The sequence below is a fragment of the Mastigoproctus giganteus genome, chromosome 3 (assembly GCF_048544385.1).
Source record: "Mastigoproctus giganteus isolate SK-2022 chromosome 3, ASM4854438v1, whole genome shotgun sequence".
NCBI classification, from domain to species: domain Eukaryota; kingdom Metazoa; phylum Arthropoda; class Arachnida; order Uropygi; family Thelyphonidae; genus Mastigoproctus; species Mastigoproctus giganteus.
Genome location: NC_143577.1, coordinates 240,242,201 through 240,267,514, shown reverse-complemented (window position 1 = coordinate 240,267,514; position 25,314 = coordinate 240,242,201). Strand labels below are relative to the sequence as shown.

At 38.1% G+C, this 25,314-nt stretch overlaps 1 protein-coding gene across 1 annotated transcript in view; it reads right to left on the bottom strand.

Moving 5' to 3' along the window:
- Nucleotides 1-25,314, bottom strand: part of LOC150088936 (caveolin-1-like) — a 68,486-nt gene that overhangs the window by 22,527 nt on the left and 20,645 nt on the right. Inside the window, exon 2 of the mRNA XM_090369738.1 lies at nucleotides 15,003-15,390. Within this exon, the coding sequence (XP_090225864.1) occupies nucleotides 15,003-15,368 (366 nt within the window). The 5' untranslated portion in view covers nucleotides 15,369-15,390. The remainder of the gene's footprint in view (nucleotides 1-15,002; nucleotides 15,391-25,314) is intronic.

Sequence of the window (25,314 nt, the reverse complement as noted above, 5' to 3'; positions counted from 1 at the left end):
AACCAGTTCTCTGAGACGTTGGAAACAAACAGAGCGAATAACACTATTTTTGTTTTTATGCAGAATTGCGACCTGTTCAATTAACTATTTGGCCAACCTCTCTATCTCTCTCTAGCGGTCCAACTTCAATAAATTTCAAGAGGACAGTCATTTTGTAGGCTTCTAGCCAGGACAAGGAAAAGGTACTTTGAATTTATTATAATCAGTGAGGTCATTAACCTATACATGGATTCATCTCACTTCAACAGTTCGTGCTGTCTTATTACAAGGCAAACAAAACAAAAGTTTTTATTTTTATACCACGTGATTGATAACCTCACCAGTAAGAGTAAAATGAGTTTATCACTTCCTGACATGCGTATATTAAAGATCTCATTGTACACAACCTTATTTTGTATTGCCCACAGGTCTAATAAGGCCCCTTTGTACCACAAGTAGGATGCTATTGCCTCTCGCACTACAACGAAGTCAGTAAGAAAAAAAACTGTATCCGTTATCCTCTCCAGACACAGATAATTTCCCTCCTCCCAACCAAGGCCCACATATGGGGTGGCAGATCCAAAATATTCATGTTCTGATGACTTTATAGCGTGAATAATCTTACCACGTACAGCTCCAGTAAAGGATATTTAAAAATATAAATTTGTGGTTTCTGTAATGGTGTTAATAGCAACTCTGGCAGCATGGGCAATTAGAATTCTAAGAAATTTTTACATTGGAGAAGTTCCCCCAGGCAAAAAATGACTCACAGCGAGGGTATGACAGAGTAGCTTAGCCAAGGACGTCGCTCGGCTGACTTTGATGTTGCAACCATGTGGGGCCCTTGAGCAGTTTATTGAAGTAAGAAAGCAACGATTGTAGAGGATGTAATTGGTTACGGGATAATTCTACTGTTAGAATTAACTCAATAACTGTTCCAATGAGATATTCAAACAGGAAAGTGCAATCTTTCAGAACAAACCTCTATTTTATCTATTAATAATGTGTCATTGTACATAAAATTTGTGATATTTTTCAGAGAATTCGTGTTCCAGTAAATTTAAAGAAAAAATGATATACGAGTTTCAATTCATTTCCTCGTTTATATTAATTACATTTATTCTAATTTAAATTTAATTATTTTAAATGCATACGCATATATGCGTATAGTGCCTATTGTCTCTATTACACTATATTCATCTATTTGTCTGTCAGTCCGCATGTAATAATTCAACTCCAGTGGATGGATTTTCTAAAATTTTATATTTGGCGACCCTTCCAGATTTCATTAAAAATCGGACCTACACTTTGATCTTAACCAAAAGGCCAAAAAACGATTATTAAAATCAGACAAATAGAAATGAGACAATTATTATTTCTTTTTTTCATAAATATCAGTTATGCTATTGGAAGGATGACTGGACAATTAGGGTGTCACCGTCCTCCCCACAGCCTGGGTTCGAATCTCATCGATGACGCGAGGAACTTTAGTGGGCTTTTTTCACTCTGTGGCTGAGTTAGTCGGTCTCAGACGCAGATAGCATGGTTTTGTCTCCCGGAAACTTGGGTTTTTCGTCCAGCAAACAGCAAATCAACCACAGAACACAACACGCATCTAAAACCCTACAACAACCAACTAAATATTGGACATGGGACAAGGGGAAAAATGTGATGATGTGAAGTAAAAAAAAATCACTGTACATAGTCCAGGCATCAGATGGACGCACTTTGGTAAGTCTTTTACGTGATTTGGACTTGGCTGTCATCGACGAAAGCATTATCTCCATTGTGGCAATTCTTTGGAGTGAGGTGTAATAGTATCGACATGACAATGCTCAGTTGCAGAGCATGGTAAGTATAACACTAACTTGAAGATAATAATGTGGTGAATCTGCTAGTTCGATACCAGAGCTCAGCTCGGAATCTGATCGAGTATCATTAGGACATATGGAAACAACAACTGAGAGCCAAAACATATCCTATTTCAGGCAGAGAACTAGCCACAGACGGAAAGCAAGATTCCAGTCTCCACATACCAAACACTAGTAGAAGTGTCCTCCGGATGGTTATTGATGTGTTTAAAGCCCACGAGGGCAATACTCGATATTAAAATCTTTTTTTTTGTCTACTGGCATATTTTTTTTCATTTAGTGGCCCAGTAGATGTCAGATGATGGTGTGCATAATTCTACATCCTCTGGTATTTAGAGATTTCTCATGAACCGTAAATGATGCATCTAGACGAAAGTATTTCTCAATTCTTCCACCAAATAAAAACCAAAACTTGAGGCCTTATGCGCAAATCAAGAAAATTTCGTTGCTGTACATTCGCCACATTGTCCATTCATTCCTCCAATCAGCGCATGGCAACAAACATAATATCCAGAGCTTATTTTAAAATCTTTCTTAAAAAGCCAAATGTAAAGTTTCATCAAAATCCATTCACTGGGAGTCCTATTATTACATGCGGACGAACGAACAGACATGGTGAAGTCAAATAGGCGATTTTTCCACATATGCGAACAAGCCTAATTACCTTCTTTGATGGTATATTAAGTTCAATAACCTGTCTGAATCAAAACACATAATTCTGAAACCAGACTCAAAGGATACGTCACATCTTCCACAACACTTGTGTGACACGTAATAGGTAAAATAATCCTTAGAGAGAAGACCTTAAGAAATAGGGTTGACATAAAGGAAAAAGCACAACACAAGAGTAGTATTGCAGGAAGATATAAATTTTTAAATTAATCACAATCATTTCCTTTATGTAGTGAATAACCAATAGACAAAGATTAAGTATACTTTAACAAATTAAGAAGACATGAAAAGAAAGAACATTAAAGAATAAGGCACACAAAAGATAACTGAATACAATTTACATTTCTTATCTAAGTTTAATCTTCCATAGCTGATTCATCATTCAAGAAGCCTTATCGCTTTGCATACACTACAGTAGCTAATGCACATGTTAATTAGAAGACAGCTCGACTTAGCGTGACTAAAGGCTTTGTGCCGTCCCTTATTTTGTCCTAACAAGTCACTAATTGACTCCTATCGTTGCTCACCACTTCATTAGAGCTATAGGTGGCGCTTGTGAAACTAATACCACCAATTTCTCTCAGTTGCTATAAGCAGGCCACAACACACGCAGTAAAAGTTCATTGTTATAAACTATCGCCTTTCTTCACGCATTATCGTACATTGCTCCTTAGGGATACAACCAGGGGTCTTTGACATTAGGACGCCCTCATTCAACATTTATTGACACGAAAGACCACAAAACTCGATTTTAGTGAATATCAGAGAAACTTGCGTTTTGAAAGCACTGTCGTGGAGGCACTTTGCCAAGAGTTGTCTTGGTATTGCGCTATTCTGAATAAAAAGCTATTTCAGCAATGTAGAAATATATTCGGTTTCTTTGAAGTTCTGTTTTTAGTGTCAGTCGTTCGACTGATTCTGAAAACAGAAATTTGCCTAATCTGTAGAGGACCTGATCAGTCCAGGCATGGCTATTGTTGTTGTTGTTGTAGTGGAGTTTTAAGAGCATCAACGACTAAGGCCATATTGTCTCGTATATACTGTCTGTAATTTTCTCTGGTCGATTTTCTCTTTGCTGAAATAAAATCCCGAGTTTCCAGGAGAAAAAACCGTGCTGTCCTTGCCCGAGGCCGAATAACTCAACCACATTGTGGAAAAGGTTCATAAAAATTCCTCACATCATCGACAGGACTCGAACTCAAGTCTTTACCACCCGGTGTGTGGAGGACCGCAATTCTACCAACCGTGCTACCCACGAGGGCTTCCAGAGAAGGAACATGGGTCTCTTCCAATGTGGAATTCCTTCTATTTACGTTCGGCAATTCGGGTTGACCTTCTTAGAGCACTGAGCAACTGAAACATGACATCGTCTTTTTTTTTGTTTTTATGAAAACCCCAAACATGGGAGATATTAGAACGTATAGTACTTAGTGCCGTGCTTGGGTTGAAGGTTGAGAATATGAAGAAGATATTGGCATTATGTGGGAAAGTTGTTCCAGAAAACGGAAGTTGAATGAATAAATGAGGAAGAAGAAAAGTTGGTTCTGTGAGTTGGAAGTCGGACTGTAAAAGGATGCTGATTGGTTGCGGCACGTGTTCGGACTGCTTTGGATGAGAGACGGTGAATTACAGGAGCCAGTTCAGAAAAGTAGTGCCCATGGAAGTAGCTATAGAAAAGGCATGCGGCAAAAACTTAACGTCTATGAGACAGAGAGTGAGGAGACTCTGTTACAGATGAGTCATTAATTAACCTAACTGCCCTAACCTCTTTCATCTTGGTCACTTCTACTTGCCGGCTCTCTGGGAGAATAGAGAAAGCTGGGATGGAGCTGGGATTTGTGAGGAATGAGTCACTTCCCATTTCCCCAATACGTCCAGACCTTAGATCCATAAAGTTTACAAATGAATTTTCAGGGTCTGAGTTCCTTTGGCTAATTCAAAATAATGTAATACTTCTACTGATTTTCAGTAAATTTAAGAACCTGGAAATTCCAGATTTAAGTATACTGCGATCCTGGCGCGCATATTCTTAGAGGCCTTAAAAAATAAGGTTGTGGGCCCTAAAGCAACAGTACTTGCGTTGTTCAGGGGCTTACCAACCGAGAAACTACGCCACTGCATATTGGTAAATCCTGCCTTGCCTTGAAATGATACTAACATTTATGAATTTTTTTTTTTTAAATTTGCGTTAACCAATCATCACGTTTTGTTTGGTGGATATGATCGCTGTCCTTCCATACCATGTGGAAAAAGCCTGAGTTGGAATCGAATTTCGACGGAAAAAAATTTAATGGATTCTTTTCACATTGTGGACAAAGTAATTGGTCTCGATCATCCGAGAGTTATGTGTGATGCGCCTAAAAACCGTTGAAAAACGACCTTGAAAGTCAAAAGAAAAGAAAAAAAAGAAAACTGCTATATTATTATACAAAACGAATTCATCTGCTCACGTGTAATATGTTCATAAATTATGGTTCTCTTGTCGATTTGCCAGTTTTGCTGAATGAAAAATCGGAGTGTCCAGGAGGAGAACTTTGCTGTCCACGCCTGAGACGACTAACTCAACTACAGATTAAAAGGGCCCATAACAGATCCTCGCGTCATTGATGGTATTCAAAACGATCTTTTCCAACTGGTGTGGGGAAGAAAGTGATTACAACCACTGTGCTACCAGCGTGGGCTCTATATCGTTAGTCAAATAAACTTCTGAAAGTAGTAAAAACGGCCATGATCAGGAAAGTAAGTGGATAACAATAAGCTAGTGCCACTTTCAATTTAGATCTGTGTACCCCATCTTCATTTTCCTTTTCATAGAAGATCAAAATGCTTTTATAATTTGAACTTTTTAAATTTCTGTTGCAACAAATGTTTCATATATTTTAAAATTTGTGTAAAAAAAAGAACACATGAAACCTTATAAACAACTCGTCCTTGCTTCCTTTAGAGTAGCTCTCCCTTTCCTTGAATTAGGCATGCCAAGGAAACCGTTTAGGAAACATAGGTCGCATCGGACTACAAGAGTAGTCCGATGAGCACTGATGTGATAAGACATTGATTTATTTTTCTGCCAGAAACTGTTGGATGGACATAATTGTATGCGATGGTCCCTTATCATGAAGGTTCAGCTAACATATTGATGCCATAACCCAAGACCAAATTGAAAAATACTCATGTACTCAATTACGGAAAGAACTATTCCGAGTTTATGAGTCTCGATTGCAGAGTGCGTGGATCCATTTTCGCATATCGACTGACTATAAAAGGCTGATGCTAGGCACAAACAGATTGTGAAACCCATCTTTTGTGCCTGTTGTATACTTCCTATACATATCTTTCCTCTTCGATGCTTGTTTTTAACACTGATTGGAATTTTGCCATTTTTTATCACTCCACTTTCCAAAAGAGGGGTCGATTGCTAAAGAGACGCGTGCGCCAAGGAAGAATGGAGCGTGGAAATACGAACGAGGAGAAACAGATGAGTCATAACGCCATTAACATTCCATTCCAGCATCTTAGACAATCAACAAGCCCCTTACCTCTGGCCTTCGTGTGTTCACTCCACTAATTAAATATGAACACATGACAGATGACCCTGCTTCTTCTTCTTCTTATTGCTTCAGTCACGAGACGCTAGCCTTCAGAAATATGCGCCAAATGCACCAACAGGAAGCTCAAGTCAAGACTGAATTAAGTTGATGCGGTCAGTCCACAGTACAATCAACAAAACCGCGTAAGTATTCTGAAGATGCACAGCACAGAGAAAGAACTGTGCAGAAAATAATTATTTCAAAGAAACATCCAACAGAGTAATTAAAGATTATTAAGGAGAATGGATAATAATTAAGGAGCATATTTTGGAATCCTTTTGGTTTCAAAATATGTTCCAAATTAATTCAGAATTTTTTTTCTAAGTCAGAATGCTCGTTTTTTTTTTTAAACCCCGGATGTTAATTGGTCAGCTTAGTAACGTCACTACCGGTGCTGTGTTTTGATGTTATTTTTGAAATTAATGTCTGAAAGAAACACCAATTTTTATATTAGGTTATACTGAAGATTAAGTTCATAACGTTGGAAAATAAAGAACATTCTTCATTCTCTGACGTCACTACCGTGATCATAATGTAACTGAACATGCCAAAGCATGGTCAAAAACAATGCCTGCAGTGTTGAGAATAATTTTGGAAATAATGTTAGATATGTTGCTTTTCAATTCTCCTATAATCATCGTCCTCCTCAGACCGGATGGAAAAGAACTGAGTTCGAATCCTGTCAATGACGCCAGGAATTTTTATGTGCCTTTTTTACAAAGTGGCTGAGTTAATGGGTCTCAGGCTGTATGGTTTCTTCGTACAGCAAACATCAAATTGACCACAGAACAAGCTCAATTTTTCAGACATATGTGGCGCAATATGGTCTAGGTCGCTGATACTCCTAAAACCAACCAACTTTAATTCTCCAGAGTGCGTGGATTATTATTGTAGGCATTGTCTTTGAATTAGTTCCACAAAACAGACGTCAAATGGTGTCAAATCTGGCAAGCATTATGGTCATATTCTTTTTGAAATTATGCAATCTCCAAACAAGAGAGAGAGATAGCTTGTAGGAATATGAAGTGTGACGTTGAACCATCTTACTGAAACCACGCTTTACCAATCTTCTGCTCAGTGAGATGTTTCTTAAATCCTTGGACATTGTCAATGTACCGATTAGGATTTCTGTAAAAAAGGTGGATCCGACAATCACGCGGCTAACTTCAGACCACAGTCCAATCTTCACAGGACGTAAAGGCGTTTCATGTGCTGCATGGAGATTGTACAAAAACTATAGATGAACATTCTGAACGTTTGCCTATCCAGTAAAAAGAAACCAGGCTTCATCGGAGAAGAAAGTCCAGTCTAGCATCTGAGTCTCTTCTGCCATTTTTACAGCAACCATTCACATTAATGACTTCGTTTTCCTCACTTTATATCGAAACATATTTAATTTTCTCATCTCACCATTACAAAATTGCTGTATGATACTTTAGTCAACTTGCTTCCATAACTATGCTAAACATTTCGCAGTGTCGCATTCGTAGTTTTATTAGTTGTCGAAAGATGGTCTCTAGCACTCTTTTGAAGACATTTAATTCCATTGATATATTAGCGAAAATTACTTTTAAAAAAAAGGATGAATTAACTGAGCAGATGAAATGATATATAAATAAGCTTTTCAAGACAGAAAATTCTCTTTATCATCTTTTTGATAAGCCTTATCAGCTGCTACCGATCATTTTCCACCATGATTATCTACTTATCTTTGAAATATGGTGTAAAGTGCCGATAGTTTGTAAGGTATCAGAAGATCTGAGGGTAAAAAAAAAGATAATGAAAGAAGATTAAAATTTGAATCTCAACCACATACTTCACAGGTGTTATAAATCAAAAAAACTTTTATTATACGATATAATTCCTGTGTTTTCTTCGTCCCCTTTGCGAAATCAGCCCCGAGACAAGTAATTGATAACCGTAGCGAATTCACCTTACTGGAGCCTCTGCATCTCCGGATCTGACCCTTCCCAACAGTGAAGGACTGAGTCCAAGGTCGAGCGGAACCAAATGACCTTTATCTAGACAACCAGTTTAGTCCCCTCTTTAATTTCTCCTTCTACTGATCTGTTAAAAACGAATTTTGTCACCTCAGAATTCCACTAAAGACTGATTTCATCTCTTTGACAAATAACTCCGCCTCTTTTGTAATATATGAGATACTCATTAGAAAGCTTTTGACTGTGTTGACACACGTGTGTACATATTACAAAGACCCAGTCAAAGGACGATGAAGGATTTCATTTTACGGATAATATGTGCCAAATCAAACCTTATACATGTCCTATTAATTAAAGAAGGATGTATATGGAAGATTTTTTTGCAGTGATAATATATTAGCTCCTCGTTAGAATTTTTCCGAGGGGTGTAGGGGAGGATACATTATGATATTCAGCACCTGTCTAGTAAAAGAAACATTATCTAAAACCCACATCCTCTTGAATTCCGTGAAAATATACAGGAATTCATTTATCGTGTCGATGGACATTTAACCAATTTCAATGGATGCTAACCATTTTGTATAGTTAGATGCAAGGAACAACTTTGACATTATATACATAGATTTCACATAACGATCCCCAACTGAAGTTTATTGTATAAACTTGGACTTCAGAGAACATCCTTAGTTAAATCGACACTATTTGAAAGATAGGAGACAGTGCACATCTTTAGATTGGGCCATTGCAGTAAATGGGATCCGTACTGTAGTCCTGTTTCTAATTTTGAATAATGTTAATGATTAGAGTACATGATTTCGATTGGTTACATATTGTGGGAAAATAGCATATAAGGTTTAATTTTATTGACCGTAAGGATTCCTACCTTAGGAGTTAATGAACGATAAAACGCGGTTTGCTGTGGAGTGTAAAAACAAGGCTAGTAAGGCATATAGTCTTATGAATGATTCATTGTATTCTTGTAGTAGGAAAAAAGGACCTGCTAAATTGTATAAGCCATTAAAGGAGTTTAATAAAATGAACGAAGGAGGTATATTCTCAGTGGTAGGAGAGACAAAGACACTAGGGAGCACAAATACAAAACCCTAAGGAAGAACAGAGCTTTGGTAAAGTTCGAACGGAATTTTTTATAAGAAATAATAATACTAATACGAATTTCATTTAATTTAACTAGGAATGAAATAAATACTAATTAAAATTAAACACAAGCATACTTTGTAACCAACTCTTGAGGTTTGTTACAAAGTAAATTAAGAACAGTTCCTTAAAAAGTATATCGAAATTTAAATCACTACAAAATTGTAGTGGGGTAGGGTGCAGCATGGATTCTGTAAGGTGTTTTAGTGCGCTTTTGGCCTAATTGTAACCATTCTTCCAACAAAATATCGCGTAGCTGCGAGAAGGTTGAAGGAAAATGACTTCGTTGCCAAATAGCTCCCTCCAACATATCCAGCACAATCTCAATAGGATTGAAATCAGGTGCATGTGGGAGACAGGGAAGATGGTGGAAATCCGTGTCATGTTCTCCGAACCATTCTTGCACGATGCGCTGATGTATTGTCATCCACAAAGTGGCCATCACCTCAGGGATAAAAGTGTAACGTCGCAGAGTGCAGTAGATCTGACACAAAATTCAAGTACAGTACTCCCTGGATGATATTTGACCTTCCACCGGTATCAACGGATCCACTTCGTGCCAAAAAAATATTCCCTATACCATGATATCACCTCCAGATGCTTGAGTTGTCTTAAGATAGACTCTGCTTAACAAGGCAAGCAGGGTCCATCGCTTTATGGGATTTCGTCACACTCCCTGCTGCCTACCATCAGTGCAAAACAAAGCATGTGATTCGTGTGACCACATGACTTTCTTCCATTGTTCCACTGCCCAATCACAACGTTCTCGGCACAACTGTAAGCAGAATTTTCTGTTTTTCTATGAAACAAGCTTAGGCAGGCGAATACGAATACCCAATTTCTTCAATTCTCAGCGCATGGTAGGTTGAAATAGGCAGTTTTGGACTTGGTTGAATTCAGATGTTATTGGATGCACACTGGATATCCTATTTTATTTGCTGCATACTGTATGTTCTATTTAATCATAGTCTTCCTTAGAGTACGACGGTTTCGCTCTTGAAGCATTGTTTTTCTGCCACATTTACGCCTTTGAAATGTGAAAGAACCGCTTGCTTTCCAGTCATTAAAAACCTTTGAGATGGTTGCTTTTAAGAAACCAGTTATGTGTTTTGTTTCTTGAATTATGGCTCCTGGTGAACGTGCACCCAAGATAACACCCTTTCTCAAAGTCTGATGGATCATGCGTTCTCCCCATTCTAGCTTCAGATTATTGCAGTGGAACAGCCTTTTATTTATTTCAGTTTTTATTTCATTTTATTATTTTTTATTTTTATTTTTGCGTGGTACAATCTGTTGTGCCAATCAAAAAAGACAGTTTGTTTTGTTAACGCATCGGCTTGTGTGGCCATAATGCACCTCCCAAGGTTTTTGCACTACTCTGATCCAAGCCCGAGGCAGGATTCGAACCCGCGACCTTGGGTTGGGTTGGGTTGGCAGGCACTTTATCCACCCGGCTAGTCCGGTCGGCAAAAAAGACAGTAAACTGAGTCAGGAACTTCATTGCAATTAGTTAAATGCAAACAAATTTAAATAACACATTAATAATAAAATTGGTGCGTTGTCTGCAGTTTACATCAGGAAGAAAAAAAATCAGTGCGTGACATAATAATACATTTTAAACTTCCTGGTTACCAACGACCACATCTAACAACAAACCACATCTCTTCAGCTATCGTAACTCATTATAATCTTAATAAATTTCCAGAACGGCCTGGGGTGAACAAGATGGACAACCACAACGTTGTCGTTTTAAGGCTCCCTCTGCACTTCCCCTCACCGAAGTTGACAATCTTAAAAACCAGAATCACAATCTAATGAGATATTTCGTTCTCCCAGAGCAGAAGACGAAGGCCATATAACAAAACGAAGAAGTCTTTAATGTAAAACCCCTTACAGATATGTTCTTCCCCCGCAACCCCTCTTTGGTATCCTTCAGAACCCTTGAGTGCCATTGTTGAGAGATAAAGCATCTTTTATAAGAGTACTTACAAGCGGTCGTTTGTAATTTTGATTCACATTAAATAACTCCCTGTGACCTCCTAGACTCTGTCTATTGTCGAAGGTCGCCAGTAATACAATCCCGGGAATTTTGATAAACAGTTGAAGGAAGTATGCAGCACACATATACATATGCCCACTGGAATCAGACTCTCATTAGATGCGGTAAGTTTCTACACAAGGAAAATAAATTCAGTCCAACTTTTGGCTGGAAATTATAAAGAACTTTCCAAAATGAATTAGAGATTTGGAGTAATTATTTCCCGTTGTAAACTAAATTAGATTGAAAAAGCAGATGCATGTTATTATAAATTTATTCAAGCTGCTGTCATCCAGGAATTGAAGTCTCGCTTTTAAATCTGTTTTCCTTTTTAATTTTTACCAACTCTTCTGCATGACCCTTCTTTGAACCTTCCCATCTTAGAACATTAAAATAGAGTTGACTATCATTGTTAAAACTTAGGACAAAGAACTCAAAGTTCACTTCTTTGTTCTAATAAATACCAAAATTATGACAGTATCTTGACATAATTAACTATTGGAATGTGTCCCATTAATAACTGGTAATTAAATGGTTACTCAGATAAAGGTGGTGTGTATGTCACTTAATTCATTGCTCTTTGAAATTAATGGGTTGAGCCTGAAGCAATTACTGCATTTGTCCTTTTGGCTATTCTCTTAATGGCTGAGATCTGTGACATCGTTGAAAAGCAGGCCAGAGTGAGTCATAACGTTATAACATTAACCTCTCTCTCTCTCCACACTAGAGTATGTACGTTGACTGAGAAAAGACGTTTCATTTTGAAAATCATAATAAGCATTTCGTAATTGAGTTCGCTGATGCTATCGGCAGCAGTAAAATCTTGAACTGAAACAAAATTAAAACAGATGGAGAAATAAAACTTTCCTTATTTGGGCAATTCTCGATCTTTTAAATTTAGTCCAAAGCAACAAGACACATGTCCTTGATTAATATCTTGTCAATGTATTCACGTATCTTTAATTCATCAGTATATGTTAGTAATAATAGTAATTAATTAATATCAATATAATTAAAATTAAATAAAAGTAATTTTTTGTTAATTAACATTCATTACTTGATGGAAACATTGCATAAACGAAATAAAATATAAACACTCTTTACATTCGCTTTCATTGTACTGCTATTAAAGCGGTATAACCATACAAAAGGTGTAACCATGCCGTCAAGTACCGTATTAACATGGAAGCCTACAAGTGACCATATTCAGGGGACAGCTCTCAGAGTGCAGCAAAATGATTACAGAGCTTTCATGATTGCAAGGAAGGGGGCGAGAATATTAATAGTGTGGCGCCTTTGCCAGAGAGATGGTCGACATTTTCATGTTTATATTCAAGCGCTTAAAGTCTTGAGGGATCTGGGTTCGAATTCCGTTTGTAAGGGAGGAATTTTTGAACTCGTTTTCCACATCGTAACACTTTAGTTTTTCATCCAGCAAACCGGCCAGTGAATATACACAATTTACACACACGATATAATGATGCCTCAGGCCCTTAGTTCCTCGCCGCATCTAAAAATATCTTAACCCTTATATTAGAAGAAGATTAGAAATCTGCTACTGACTTTTTTTATGCTTTTTTTAAAGCATAGACAAAAAATGTCATTTAGGACCACCAGAGAACGAACTTATCTACCCACATTTAATATTTCCATAAATGACGTGTGTTCGCTGATCATTTTGCCTGTTTGCTGGGCGAAAAACTAGAGTTTCGGGTGGAGGGAACGGGACATTGATGTCCTCGCCTCAGACAGTCAAACTCAGCCACGAAGTAAAAGGAGCCCATAAAAGTTCCTCTCTTCATTGACAGGATTCAAACCAGCGCCTTTTCCACCAGTGTAGGAAGGATGGTGATTATAACCACTGTGTTACAGTTCGGACTAAAATATAAATGTGTTTTACTTTTAATAAAAATATAATGATAATGACAAGATTTACAGCATTCCTTTTTTTTTATTATTATTCATTTTACTAAATATGTGATTCTCATGAGAACAGTATCAAGATGTTTCCCTAATTTTGCCTATTATAGTACAAAATTTTTTGGCATTTATTTTTTTAATACGAAAAACAGATCTATAAGGCTCAATAGGTTCTACGTTGTAACGATATTTAAAAGAATAAAAGAGAAAATGTGTTTTAAATTTTCTTATCTCGATTTATTTCATCGCTGTGATCTTAATTTATTTTATGGCCGTGATCAGTTCTTTCGTTGTAATTAGTTTTGAGCCAATGGCTTCTCTCACTCATAGTTTCATGGAGGGGGTAATGTGTTTTTGGTCAGGTTGGGCCCTTGGGCTTCAATCCCGGGGTACGTCCATTATGTGGCTGTGCGTACAAGGATTCATTAAAATTATTTTATCCGTTTACATCTTGAAGTTATTCTACAGACCAGGTTGATTGTAATCTCTTTTATTTTACATTTATTTTTTAATGCAAAAATTATTTTGGTTGTATTTTAAAAGAAATTACTTGATAGCGATTATAAATTGTAATTTGGAACGTAATTTATATTTTAATTGTTATTATTTATTTATTTGTTCAATTATTATAATTTTTAATAAATATAAATAAATTAACGTAAATTTTAAATGTTTTAATGAAAATTTATGATATGAAGAGGGCGCTAGAAGCATCCGAGGTTAAAATACACCTTGGATAGTTGCAGTTTCTAGATCATCTTTTGTCGAATTTTTTTTCCTTTTTTTTTTCTCTTTCTTGTGCAGTTATCAGTTGTGTTATGTCTAATTATTGGTAAGTAAAATCAGTAAACATTCATTTAAATTAATGAGATGTTTTGACAGCTTATAATAGTTAATAAAATCTGAGAAATTTAGCGTTTCAAATTAGAGGTATTTTAATTCTTATTATATCATAGTGACACCTGCCGTCACGCAAGTGAATTATATGTATATAATAAAGTGACGTTTATATATAAAAATGCGATTTTCTTATTAGTGTTCTAAATAAAGCCATATTGCTTTGTCTGTAGACAAAATGAAAAAAAAAATTAAGGAATATTAATATCGTTCTCATTCTATCATTAGTGATCTGTCATTCGGACATAAACCCTCCTCCGAGATAGCCTAATTTATTATTTGTCTGGCCTACATTTTTGAAAGTGAACCGTCGCCGAATGTGAAGCTCACAACGAGATTAGATCACGTGCTTGCACATATTTCCCATGTCTTGGAGACTGAAAGAAGAAAGCACTTCCTGTCTACGAAAATAATTAACATAAGCCCAACAGAAGCTTTGGTCGCGTTTGTAATTTGCTTGACTTACACATTCCATCATCGTTCCAAGGTGGTTTATGTTAAACACAGCGTGACAGTAACCTAGCAACGTAGCTAGGCAACACAATTTCAAATTTTAGTAAATTACTGACAAAAATTTCTGAGCGTCCTCTATCGTCCAAGATGGAATCATGATTTAATTTATATAGTTTCTAAAACGTGAACATCTAAATAAATTGTTAGAATGATTTAATTAAAATTTGTCGTTTAAATTCGGTTAAATAAAAAATATAAAAAAAAATATGATGGAATAAAATACAATAAAAATACATAATTTGCAGCACAGAATACAGAATAAATGGAAATTTAAAAATGAAAATCTAAAAAATATTAAATTAAATTAATTAAATGGCTCATTTAACTAATTAACGACACGTAGATCAAAATTTGACAAATTTTTATCAGCGAAATTTTTCAAACTAATTCTGATTTTAAATCTTGACAATAAAGTGAAGAGAACACTTACATTCACGTGGTCATTGACGTGGCGTTCATCCCTGTCCAAAAGGTTCAAGTTGACTGTCATCTTCTCTGCAAGGGACACTGATCTTCTATGGCTTTTGGGAGGTTTTTCTTTCTTTTCCTTCTTCTTTTTGTTCTTCTTGTCTCCTTCAGGTTGCTCGGGCTTTTCTTCCACCATTCCATCTTCACCATCTATTTTCTCTTTTTCGTCCTTCTCCTCCAACTTTTCCTCCATCTCAATCTGATCCTTATCCGAAATTTCACCTCCTTTACTCTCTGTTAGATCGATGTCCTCTAATAGCGGCTGGGTCGACTCATTCAGGTTTACTTTTGATCCAGAACGAGAACCTTTGTCCTTGGCATTTTCCATGGTTAAAGTAGTTTTGGCAAATCTAAGCATACAAATAGAGAAACAGGTCAGGAATATGTAAAGATTTTATTTTGGAAAAGAAAAAAAAAAGTAAAGTAGAAAGGGGAAAGAAAACTAACAGATTATTTTATTCAGCTCATACATCTAAAACGGCATTTATACAGTAGAATTCAGGCAGTGTGTTGTGGTGCATTTATGATGTCATAACAAATGCGTGTTCTGTGTAATAGTTAATTACAGTATAGCCAAGTCTTAATTACAGTTCATAGGGATAATTACCAGAAGTCTATTCATTATATCGCTAAATGACTCATTTAATCATATTCAACCTCGAACCGTCTTGCCTGTGGTGGGTTAGCTAAATTAACCCTGGACCATTGACTCTGTACAGCGATGAACACAATTGCAAATGAAGGAGACAGTGATAAGGAACACGGAAATCTTCTAATATAGAATGGAACTGACAATTGTTCTAAAATAGAAATACCTAAAATGCTTCTTTTTTTTTAATTGCATTAGCAAAGGTAGAATTTATTTAATGAAATTTTTAATTCTTTTTAGTGCATACACTATTTAAACTAAAGCATTTAGGTTTTATATCGATTAAGCGATTTAAATGCTCCAAGATTTTGGAAATTAAAGGAAAAAATGCATTTTTCAGCAGCATATTCTTTTCTTTTCTTTCTTTCTTTCTTTTTTTTTTTTTTTTTTTTTTTGTAGGGTTTTTAGGCGCGCATCAGCAACTTGGCCATATTGCGCCGTATACTATGTCTATCTATGGTCGATTTGCTAATTGCTGCACTTAAAACCCGAGTTTCCGGGAGAAAAACCATGTTACTCGAGATCGACTAACTCAGTCTTATTGTGACAAAGGAGCATAAAAATTCCTCGACTTTTGACAGATTTCGACCTCGGGTCATTTCTATCAGGTGTGAGGAGGACGGTGATTATACCAATTGTGCAATGCAAGCAGTCTTACTAGGCCAGCATGACTTTCTCCATATGGAGCTAGGATTCCGATTCTGGGACTCTTACACAATATCTGGGGATCCAGAAAAGCCGAAACGAGTGCTTCTCCTCCTCTCATGTTCTCTGCGCATGTGAACATAATTCTAATATGTGTGAGCGAGTGAGTTAGTGCGTACGTGTGTTAAACGCCAAAGCAACTAAGGCTATCAGGCGTCAGTATATCGTATCTGTAAATTATGTGTATTCTTTGATCAATTTGCCTTTTTATTGGAGGAAAGACCGAGCTTATGAAGCTAAAACCGTGCAACCCTCGCCTCATACCGTCTAACTCAGCCATGTTGTGAAAAAATCCCCATAAAAATTCCTTGCCTCATCGACGCAACTCGAACCCCAACCTCAGTATATACAAGGTGTCTCAAAAATATTGGTACAAACGTTTAGGGGAGGTAAGTAACATCTAAAGGAATGTGAATCGCATAGGAACCCATAACCGGAAACGTCACGGGAAAGTAGTAGCGGGTGCACAAGAAGCAGAAGTGACACAAGACAGTAATTAGTGGCAAACATTTATTTGACATAATATTAACAATGGAGTACGAGATGGATGCATTTCATGATGTTACAACAGATGCTCGAAGGTTCCACCATGAGAAGCGATGCATGCGTGACACCCACGCAGCATGCATTGGCGGACACGGTCGAACACACCTGGAGTTTCTTTGACAGAAGCAGCAGCGCAGACGAGTCTCGCCACGAAATCCATTTCCGTCTCCACAGGCGATTCATACACGATAGATTTGAGGGGCCCCCACAGAAAGAAATCAAGGCTCGATAAATCAGTTAAGCGTGGGGCCAGGCAACGGGTCCACCACGGCCAATCCATCGACGCCCAAAACGCCTGTTCAAATGGTCACGAACACACCTTCCATAATGGGCAGGCGCCCCGTCATGTTGAAACCAAATGTTGCGTCTTACATTTGCTGGAATATCGTCAAGTAACCCTGGTAGACTTGTTCAAGTAAGATCCGATATTTAGTGGAGTTCATGCGGGATGGTAACAGGTATGGGCCGACTAAGCAGTCACCGACCATACCTGCCCACACATTTATTGCGAAGCGATGTTGTGCCGCATGGGGGCGCACACCGTGTGGGTTGTCTTGTGCCCACACATGAGCATTGTGCTGATTGAATAAGCCTTCCCGAGTGAAATAAGCCTTCCCGAGTGAAATAAGCCTCATCCGTTAACAAAACATAGGCTGGAAAATTCAAGTCTTGAACACTTTCTTGGAGAAACCACTGCGCAAAAGCCACAAGTGCAGGATGATCTTGGGGGAGCAGTAACTGAACCCTTTGGAGATGAAAGGCGTATAAAGAATCGTCGTGCCAGACACGCTGTACACTGCAACGAGACACTCCCAAGGCAGAGGCAACGGCACGTGTGCTGGTAGTAGGATTATTCTGGACGGCATTCAAAACACTTTCTTCCATGGCGGGTGTTCGCGTTGAACGTGGTCTGCCTGCACTACTCCTGTTACCTCTAAATGACCCATAATCGCACAAATTTTGATGCACACGCGCAAACAAACGATGGTCCGGTACATGTCTGTCTGGGAAGCGTTCTCCATAAATTCGTTGAGCGGCTCGTCCATTGCCCTCTGCTAATCCATACACTAGGTGCATGTCTGCCAGCTCACAGTTCGTATATCGATGCATGCTCTTCGTGCGGCGACTACTGCTTGAATGAGTAAACCAGAAATTTTCTCTTCGCGAACTGATGAACAGCGCCGTCTACCGACTTACGGTGACGTTTCCGGTTATGGGTTCCTATGCGATTCACATTCCTTTAGATATTACCTACCTCCCCTAAACGTTTGTACCAAAATTTTTGAGATACCCTGTATATATATATATATATACATATATATCCTGAGTTGTAACTTAATTTGGTAGTTCATCCCGGAACACGATATGTTAATTTCACCTTAAGGAAGGATCATCTACTGACCTAGATTGTCACCTTTCACTACCCAAATGGGATATTCAGATAATGGCGGGTCCTTCCCTCCGCTGATTCTTCGGAGTAAGATTTTTTTTCTTCTCCATACATCTCGCTGACATTCCCTTGCACGCAGAACCTTCCACAAAGTCGATTCTCCTCTTCCTGTTTCTGATTCTGTGGTGCCTTACCCCACAACATGGGACTGTTGACTCCTTCTTGGGGTGGAATTTCACCTGGCTCTCCAAGTAGAATTCAACCCGGGGCCCTTCCACTTTAGTGGCTCTTTCTTTGCTGACTTCTTGGAGATCCCAGGAGTGGAAACACTACTGATACCAAGAGTGTGGGATAAAAATTAACTAGGAGTCCAACAACCAAAATCTCGCTTTTGAACTACACTGCCCTACCATTAATATTCGGAAACCCCTCCATGGAAGGGGAAACAGGTCCTATGCATGCAACATGTCACAGAACCTGATATAAATATGCACACTGGGCTTTGAACAGACAATTGCAAAAGTAGGCAGGCAGGGATGACACATTCAACAGAATTACCTCAACATTCAACAGAATTGATCGCCTCAACAAATGCTAGACGCCAATTAACATGGTGTAAGGAGCGCGAATCCTGGACTATAGAGCAGTGGAAAACAGTTCTGCGGACAGACGAGCCGAGGTTCGCTCTCTACCAATCTTATGGCCGTTCCTGGGTGTGGCGAATGCCAGGGGAACAGTTCCTTCCTGATTGTATACTCCCAACAATGAAGTTTAGTAGAGACAGTGTCATGGTATGGGGCTTCTTTCATGGTTTGGCTTGGGCCGATTAGTCGTTATCGAAAAAACCATGAATGCTGTGCAATACTAGGACAGCCTGGACAATTATGCACTTCTAACATTATGGCAATACTTCGGGGAAGGCCCATACCTGTATCAGCAAGACAACACGCCGTGCCATACTGCTTGGGTTGTAACAGAGTGGTTTGAGGACATGGGTGTGGAAAAGTTGGATTGGCCAGCCCAGAGGACCGATCTGAACCCTATCGGGCATCTTTGGGATGTATTGGATCGTCGGGTACGTGCACGTCGAGATCGCCCAAAGAACAAGGCCGCATTGGTGACTGCGTTAAAGGCCGAATGAAGGAACATATCACCTGACATTTATAAAAAGTTGGTTGAGAGTATGCCGCGAAGATTGAAGGCCGTCATAAAACAAAAGTGTCAGCACAAAATATTAAATGACAATAAAAGCTCTTTTTTTTTTTTTTTTTTTTTGGTCTAAAGGCAGGTGTCGGGATATTAATGGTAGAGCAGTGTAGTTCCTCATATTCCCATTCATAGATGTCCCAAAACCATTTTTAGGATTCCTTTCTACTTTAGGCTTTCCTCGTTTTCGACTGGTGATGCCCTTCTTTCATCTACCAGTATACTTTCCCCTTTCTCCTCCAAACTGAAACCAGTAACCTGAAATCCTGCATCCTTTCTCACTGGTTGAATTCTCTGTCTCAACCCCAACCAAACTGCACTGTAACTGCTCTCTACGACTGTCAACCCATATATTTCCCTTTCACACATTTTTTTCTAGGGCTTGCCTTCTGGAACTACAGAGTCCCAGTGGGCAGCCCCGATACAGAGCTTCATTGAATAGAGTAGACGGAACGCCTACACGTAACATGGGATGAGAGCTAGCCAGTGAGTCTCCAGGTGAATTCCTGCTGACTTGCTTCTAAGAGACCAGTCTTGTAACGTAAAACGCTAAACACACAAACTCACCCAATACACGTGACTAGCTATGCAGAGATGCTACAACATAGATGGTATCGACGGATTGTAGGAAAATCCTCGGGAACCAAGTAGACAATGAATACCTATCCCATATTCCATTGTCCAAGGAATCGATACAACGTGGCTGAGTTAATCGGTCTCAGGCGAGGGCAGCATGGTTTTCTCCCGGAAATTCGGGTTTTATATCCAGCAAGCAGCAAATTGATCACAGAAGACCTGCAATTTATGGACATATTATATACGGAGCAATATGGCCTAAGTGGCTAATGCGCGAATCCCTACAACAAACAAACAAAAGAAATCTATCGCTCCATCAGAGACAGCGTCACTGTTCTGTGTAAGAAATTACCTGGTGACCCTAATATGATAGTTTTTTTTTTTTTTTGTCTATATCAAGCTATATAAAGCACTTCTTGAAATCGTCAGAACCCAAACCCTGTGCTTATTTTCATACTCCCTCCTGTTATCATAGGTTCAACTTTCTAAGATACTAAAATCTTTCAATCCCAGTTTTCCTCCTTCAGGCAATGGAATTCAGGTACCTAATACCCATGGCGCTTTGTACGATTAGTATATTGAGAATCACCATGCTCATCACACATGAAATGTCTTCGTGCCCAACAGTGTGTGGGGCGCGTACAATGTCACAACTGATAGTGTGGCATTGTACCATAACTGGTTATATAAATGAGGCATCCTGCAATGGAAATGATTTATGAAAAATAAGCAACAGGAAAAAATTAATTTACAAATTGGTGTTAATTGACCTATAACCCCAAGTGCCTGAAATTTGTATTCAGAGCAACAGTGTTTTACTTCGGTTTTCTAAAGGGGGCTGAATCTTCGCTAAATGGGAAGTAGTCAATGGAATTCAGAAAGCCCCCAAACTAGGCTTTCTCGGGTCAGTAGAACGAAAAGGCAAATTTAGATATTCGAGTGAGACATTTTAGGACAACATAATTTGAATTTGACACTCGTTTTTCTTGAACTTTTGTGTCCTCTTGAATATTGAGGACAGTAATAATCAACCGGTTCCAACTACGTAACCCATCAGATACATTTCTGTCATTTCACTTTTGATTCTTTTTATTTCCATTGTAGATGTTTGCTTTTCTGGTTCATTTTTCCCTAATCTTTCGTAGATTTAGTTTAATATTGTCTCCTTTAGGAATAATTAATTTTGCATTCTAAAATTCGATTTATTTTTTTCTAAGATGTTAATGTATCACTATCAAATTCGAATTCGTAATTACGTTGGCAGTTTTATCTTTCAGCGAATTTCTTTCTTCAAGTCCCAGTTTTCAATATATTTTACTGATTTTTTTTTTTTTTTTTTTTTTAAACCAGCAACGAACAACACGAAACCCTTGAAATCCAGAAGAAACAAGCAAGTAAATAAACAAAAGAAATTATTTTAAAATGCATTATTTCTACCTCTACCTCGTTACCATTTGAAACCAGTGGCGTTCCACCCTTAGGTCAAAACCAACCAGCCTCCGATCTCCGTGACCTTCATCAACTATTTTCATGCACTCGGCCGTTATAATCAGAAAGTCACCTAGTGATTGGCTGTTCTCCCATTTCCCCCTTGAAGCCCCAGGGGTTTTGCGTTGTTGTTCGTAGCCTCTTTTAAAAGGAAAAAAAGTGTGTATAAAAAGTAGACTACCTCTGAAACTTGTAGAGGGCAAAGAAGGGGCAGTAGTGCTAAACATCCCTTATCACCGCAAGGAAAAATATTGAGCATTTTGGTGTTGATCATGCAATATCTCACGGAGAACAAGAATACAAAGTGTTCCTCGATTACAACTTTTATTTTATGTGAGGAAACTGACCAAACACTATCATCTGTTGTTTCTTTGATACGTTTTGTTGAAGGCCTTACACAAGTTTGGTTGATACCTGATAGCTATCTGAATAACACTGTAGCATCCCATAGTTTAAAAAGTCCCTATTGCTTTCAGTTTACATTAATGTTAAACCATTGAATCCATAGGATCTTTAAGAACATAAGAGAAAATTGATACATATGCGTACCAGAATTTTGAACTTTTAAATTACTCCATTATATTTTGAAGGATTTGTGGGCAATTAAATTCAGCGATAATCGCAGAACTAACTGAAATATTTCCAAGGGGATTGAGTTTGTTGGTCTTAGTTAAGTAGGACGCAATATTTTTGCGGATTTTTTCATCCAGGAAATAAGAAAAACAGACACGACATAATAGGCAAACTACAAGGTTCCAGCCAGACTGACGCCTTAACCTGAATGATTTGGAAGCTAACCATTATGTCAAATTTTTCATGTGTATCGTATCAATTCTTCTTATTTGCCTATTTTTCATAAATGGATAGCGGGCTTATAAAATCACTATGCCTACCCTGCTAATGTTTGCATTATAGCCGGCTCTAAATCAGAACTTAAAATTCATGTTGGGCAGGGAGTATGGTGTTTTCTTATGATTACGATATTTTCATTTTGATAAACCATCTTGAAACAAGATGGTTTCAAGGACAGCCTGGACAAGGCTATTCAGGACTGTGAAATAAAAAAAAAATAAATTTTCTGATGGTATTCTGGGGCCCTAGTGCATAGTTGGTTTTGAGCGATCACTACCTTTGGTTAACAAGCATTTTGATCCGGCCATTTTGGCTAGCCACACCACATGGAAATTGCCACAGTTCGATTCCTTCTGGACGAGGAGAATTTTTATAGGCCTTTATTGTATCATGGCAGCCAAATCATTAATCTTCCTTATTATATCTAAAATAACCCAGTCAATTTTAAAACCTCGTCATTAGTTTTAGAAACATATAAAAATACAAAGTGATCGAAAAGTTGTGCAATCCATAAAGTTCTGTTTTTTAGCACAGTATTAAAGTTTATTAAATTTCTACTGGAAACTTGGATTTTTCTTCCAGCAAATCGACCAAAGAACAGACGCAATTTACAGACACATTATATACGGTGCAATATAAAACGCTACACCAAACAAACGAAGAAGCTTTTTAAATAGTGGCATATATGGCAATGCCATATATGCCACTATTTGAACATTTGGGTTCTATTTTCCTTCTCTCTTATTTTTTATACCTTTAAATGTAATTACAATTCATAGTGAAATGTATTTTGACCTTAATCAACATAACGTTTGTATTATTAGTTTCAAAGTTGACATTGCACAGTAATTTTTCGCTACGTCCACAGTACCAGATGGAAGTCTGTTCCAACAGTCAACTACCCCTGGCCGAAAGCAAATTTCCACATATCTGTCCTGCAACTAACCTTCCTCAATTTAAATTTATGCCCACTTATGTGTGTTACCCGGCAAGAAGAAGGATAATCACCGCCCACCCAATGAGGGCGAAAAAAGCCTCAGTTCAAGTCCCATCAATAACGGGAGGAATTTTTATGGGCTTTTTCACAACGTGGCTGAGTTAGTAAGTCTCAGGAAATCATTGCATGGTTTTACCACCCGGCCACTCGTGTTCAGTAAACAGGAAAAGGGATCACAAAATACAGGCAATTTACAGACAAAGTATACTGACGCTTCATAGCCTTAGGGTCATAGTCAATATATTGGCGTCTTCAACAGAGTGGAACTAACGTTCAGGCGTTGCCCTTAGATAAGAAATTTTTTTAATACTCTTTAGGTGTGCCGCGAATACAGTGTCTTTTAAATCCAAGTGCGATACAGGTTGTGGTTGTAGGGTTTTAGGAGCTGTTGTTGTTGTAGAGTTTTAGGCTCATCAGCGACTAAGGCCATATTGCGCCGTATGCACATGTCTGTAAATTGCATGAGTTCTGTGGTCGATTTGCTGTTTGCTGAATGAAAAAAACTGAGTTTCCAGGAAAAAAGCCTGCTCTTGCCTGAGATCGATTAATTCAGCCATGTTGTGAAAAAGGCCCATGAAAATTCCTCGCGTCATTGACGGGATTCTGACTCAAGTCTTTTCCACCAGGTGTGGGGAGGAAAGTGATTATACCAACTCTACTCCCACGAGGGAGTGTGAGAAGGTTACAAATGTTTGAAAATCCCTGCGATAGAACATGAGAAATTTATCTTCCTCTGCACTGCCCCTTAAAATCTAACCCCATAATCTACAGAAGGCTAGAGCAATAATGTATATAACACCGTCTATAAAATTTTCTCAAATCCGCGGTTGGGGAACAATTATTGTACTAAGCAACAGATTTGAAAATGGTCTAAAAAGACGCACAGCTTCTTTAGATAATTTGAATTACTTGCGATTCTACTTAAGATAGAGAATGGAGGACGACAGAGGAGCCATGGAATGGATGCCATGAAAAAGGAAAAAGAGAGGAAGACCAAGAAGGACGTGGATAGAGAGTGTGAGAGCAGCTATGAATAGAAGAGGATTGGTGGACGGAGATTGGGAAGATAGAAGAAAATGGAAAGAAGAATAAATGAATTACTTTTCGATGTTAGGTTGAAGAGAACCGTTGTAATAACGGAATAAATCCTAAGAAGAATAAGAAGAAGAGAAAGGCAGTACTTAGGTAGTTTGTCCTCCCTGACAATGTAGTGGTTTCACCACTTATCACTCTCGTGGAGGTATCTGAATTCAAGTCCCGTCGTCGACTGGAAGAATTTAAACTCGTCTTCAATCGGGGCTGTAGTTAGCCGATCTCAGGCAGAGGGAGAAATAATTTACAACCATGTTATATGGTAAAAGTTGCTGATGCGCCTAAAATTCAACAAACCTCATAGCAGGTTAGGGAGTTTAGGGTTAACCAGACCGAGACAACTATTTGGTAATTGTCCATGCACAGTCGTCTTTGAAGGATCGTTTTTATAAATAAATAAAATGAAAATAATAAATTGTTTGAGATATTTATGAGCACAAGACCATTAAGTCTTGTGCTCCTCATAAATTACAATTATCAACTTTAAACATCAGCTTTTTAAAACGTAAAATGAAATACAATTCTTTTAATATCTATGAATTAAGTACAAAATAAACAAACTTAAGTACAGTATAACCAACGCGAAATGCCTCTTGGACAAGGCTTTCTTGTATATTTAGATTTCAAAACTTAAACTTATATTCACTATTCTTTTATTACACGCTAGGGAGACAGCCCAAAGAGCTAGGCAGGTGCAGTGCAGCTGCCACACCAACCTAAAGCTAGCCGTGTACCGAGGCCGAGGTAAAGGTGTAAGGTTTCTCCACTGAGTT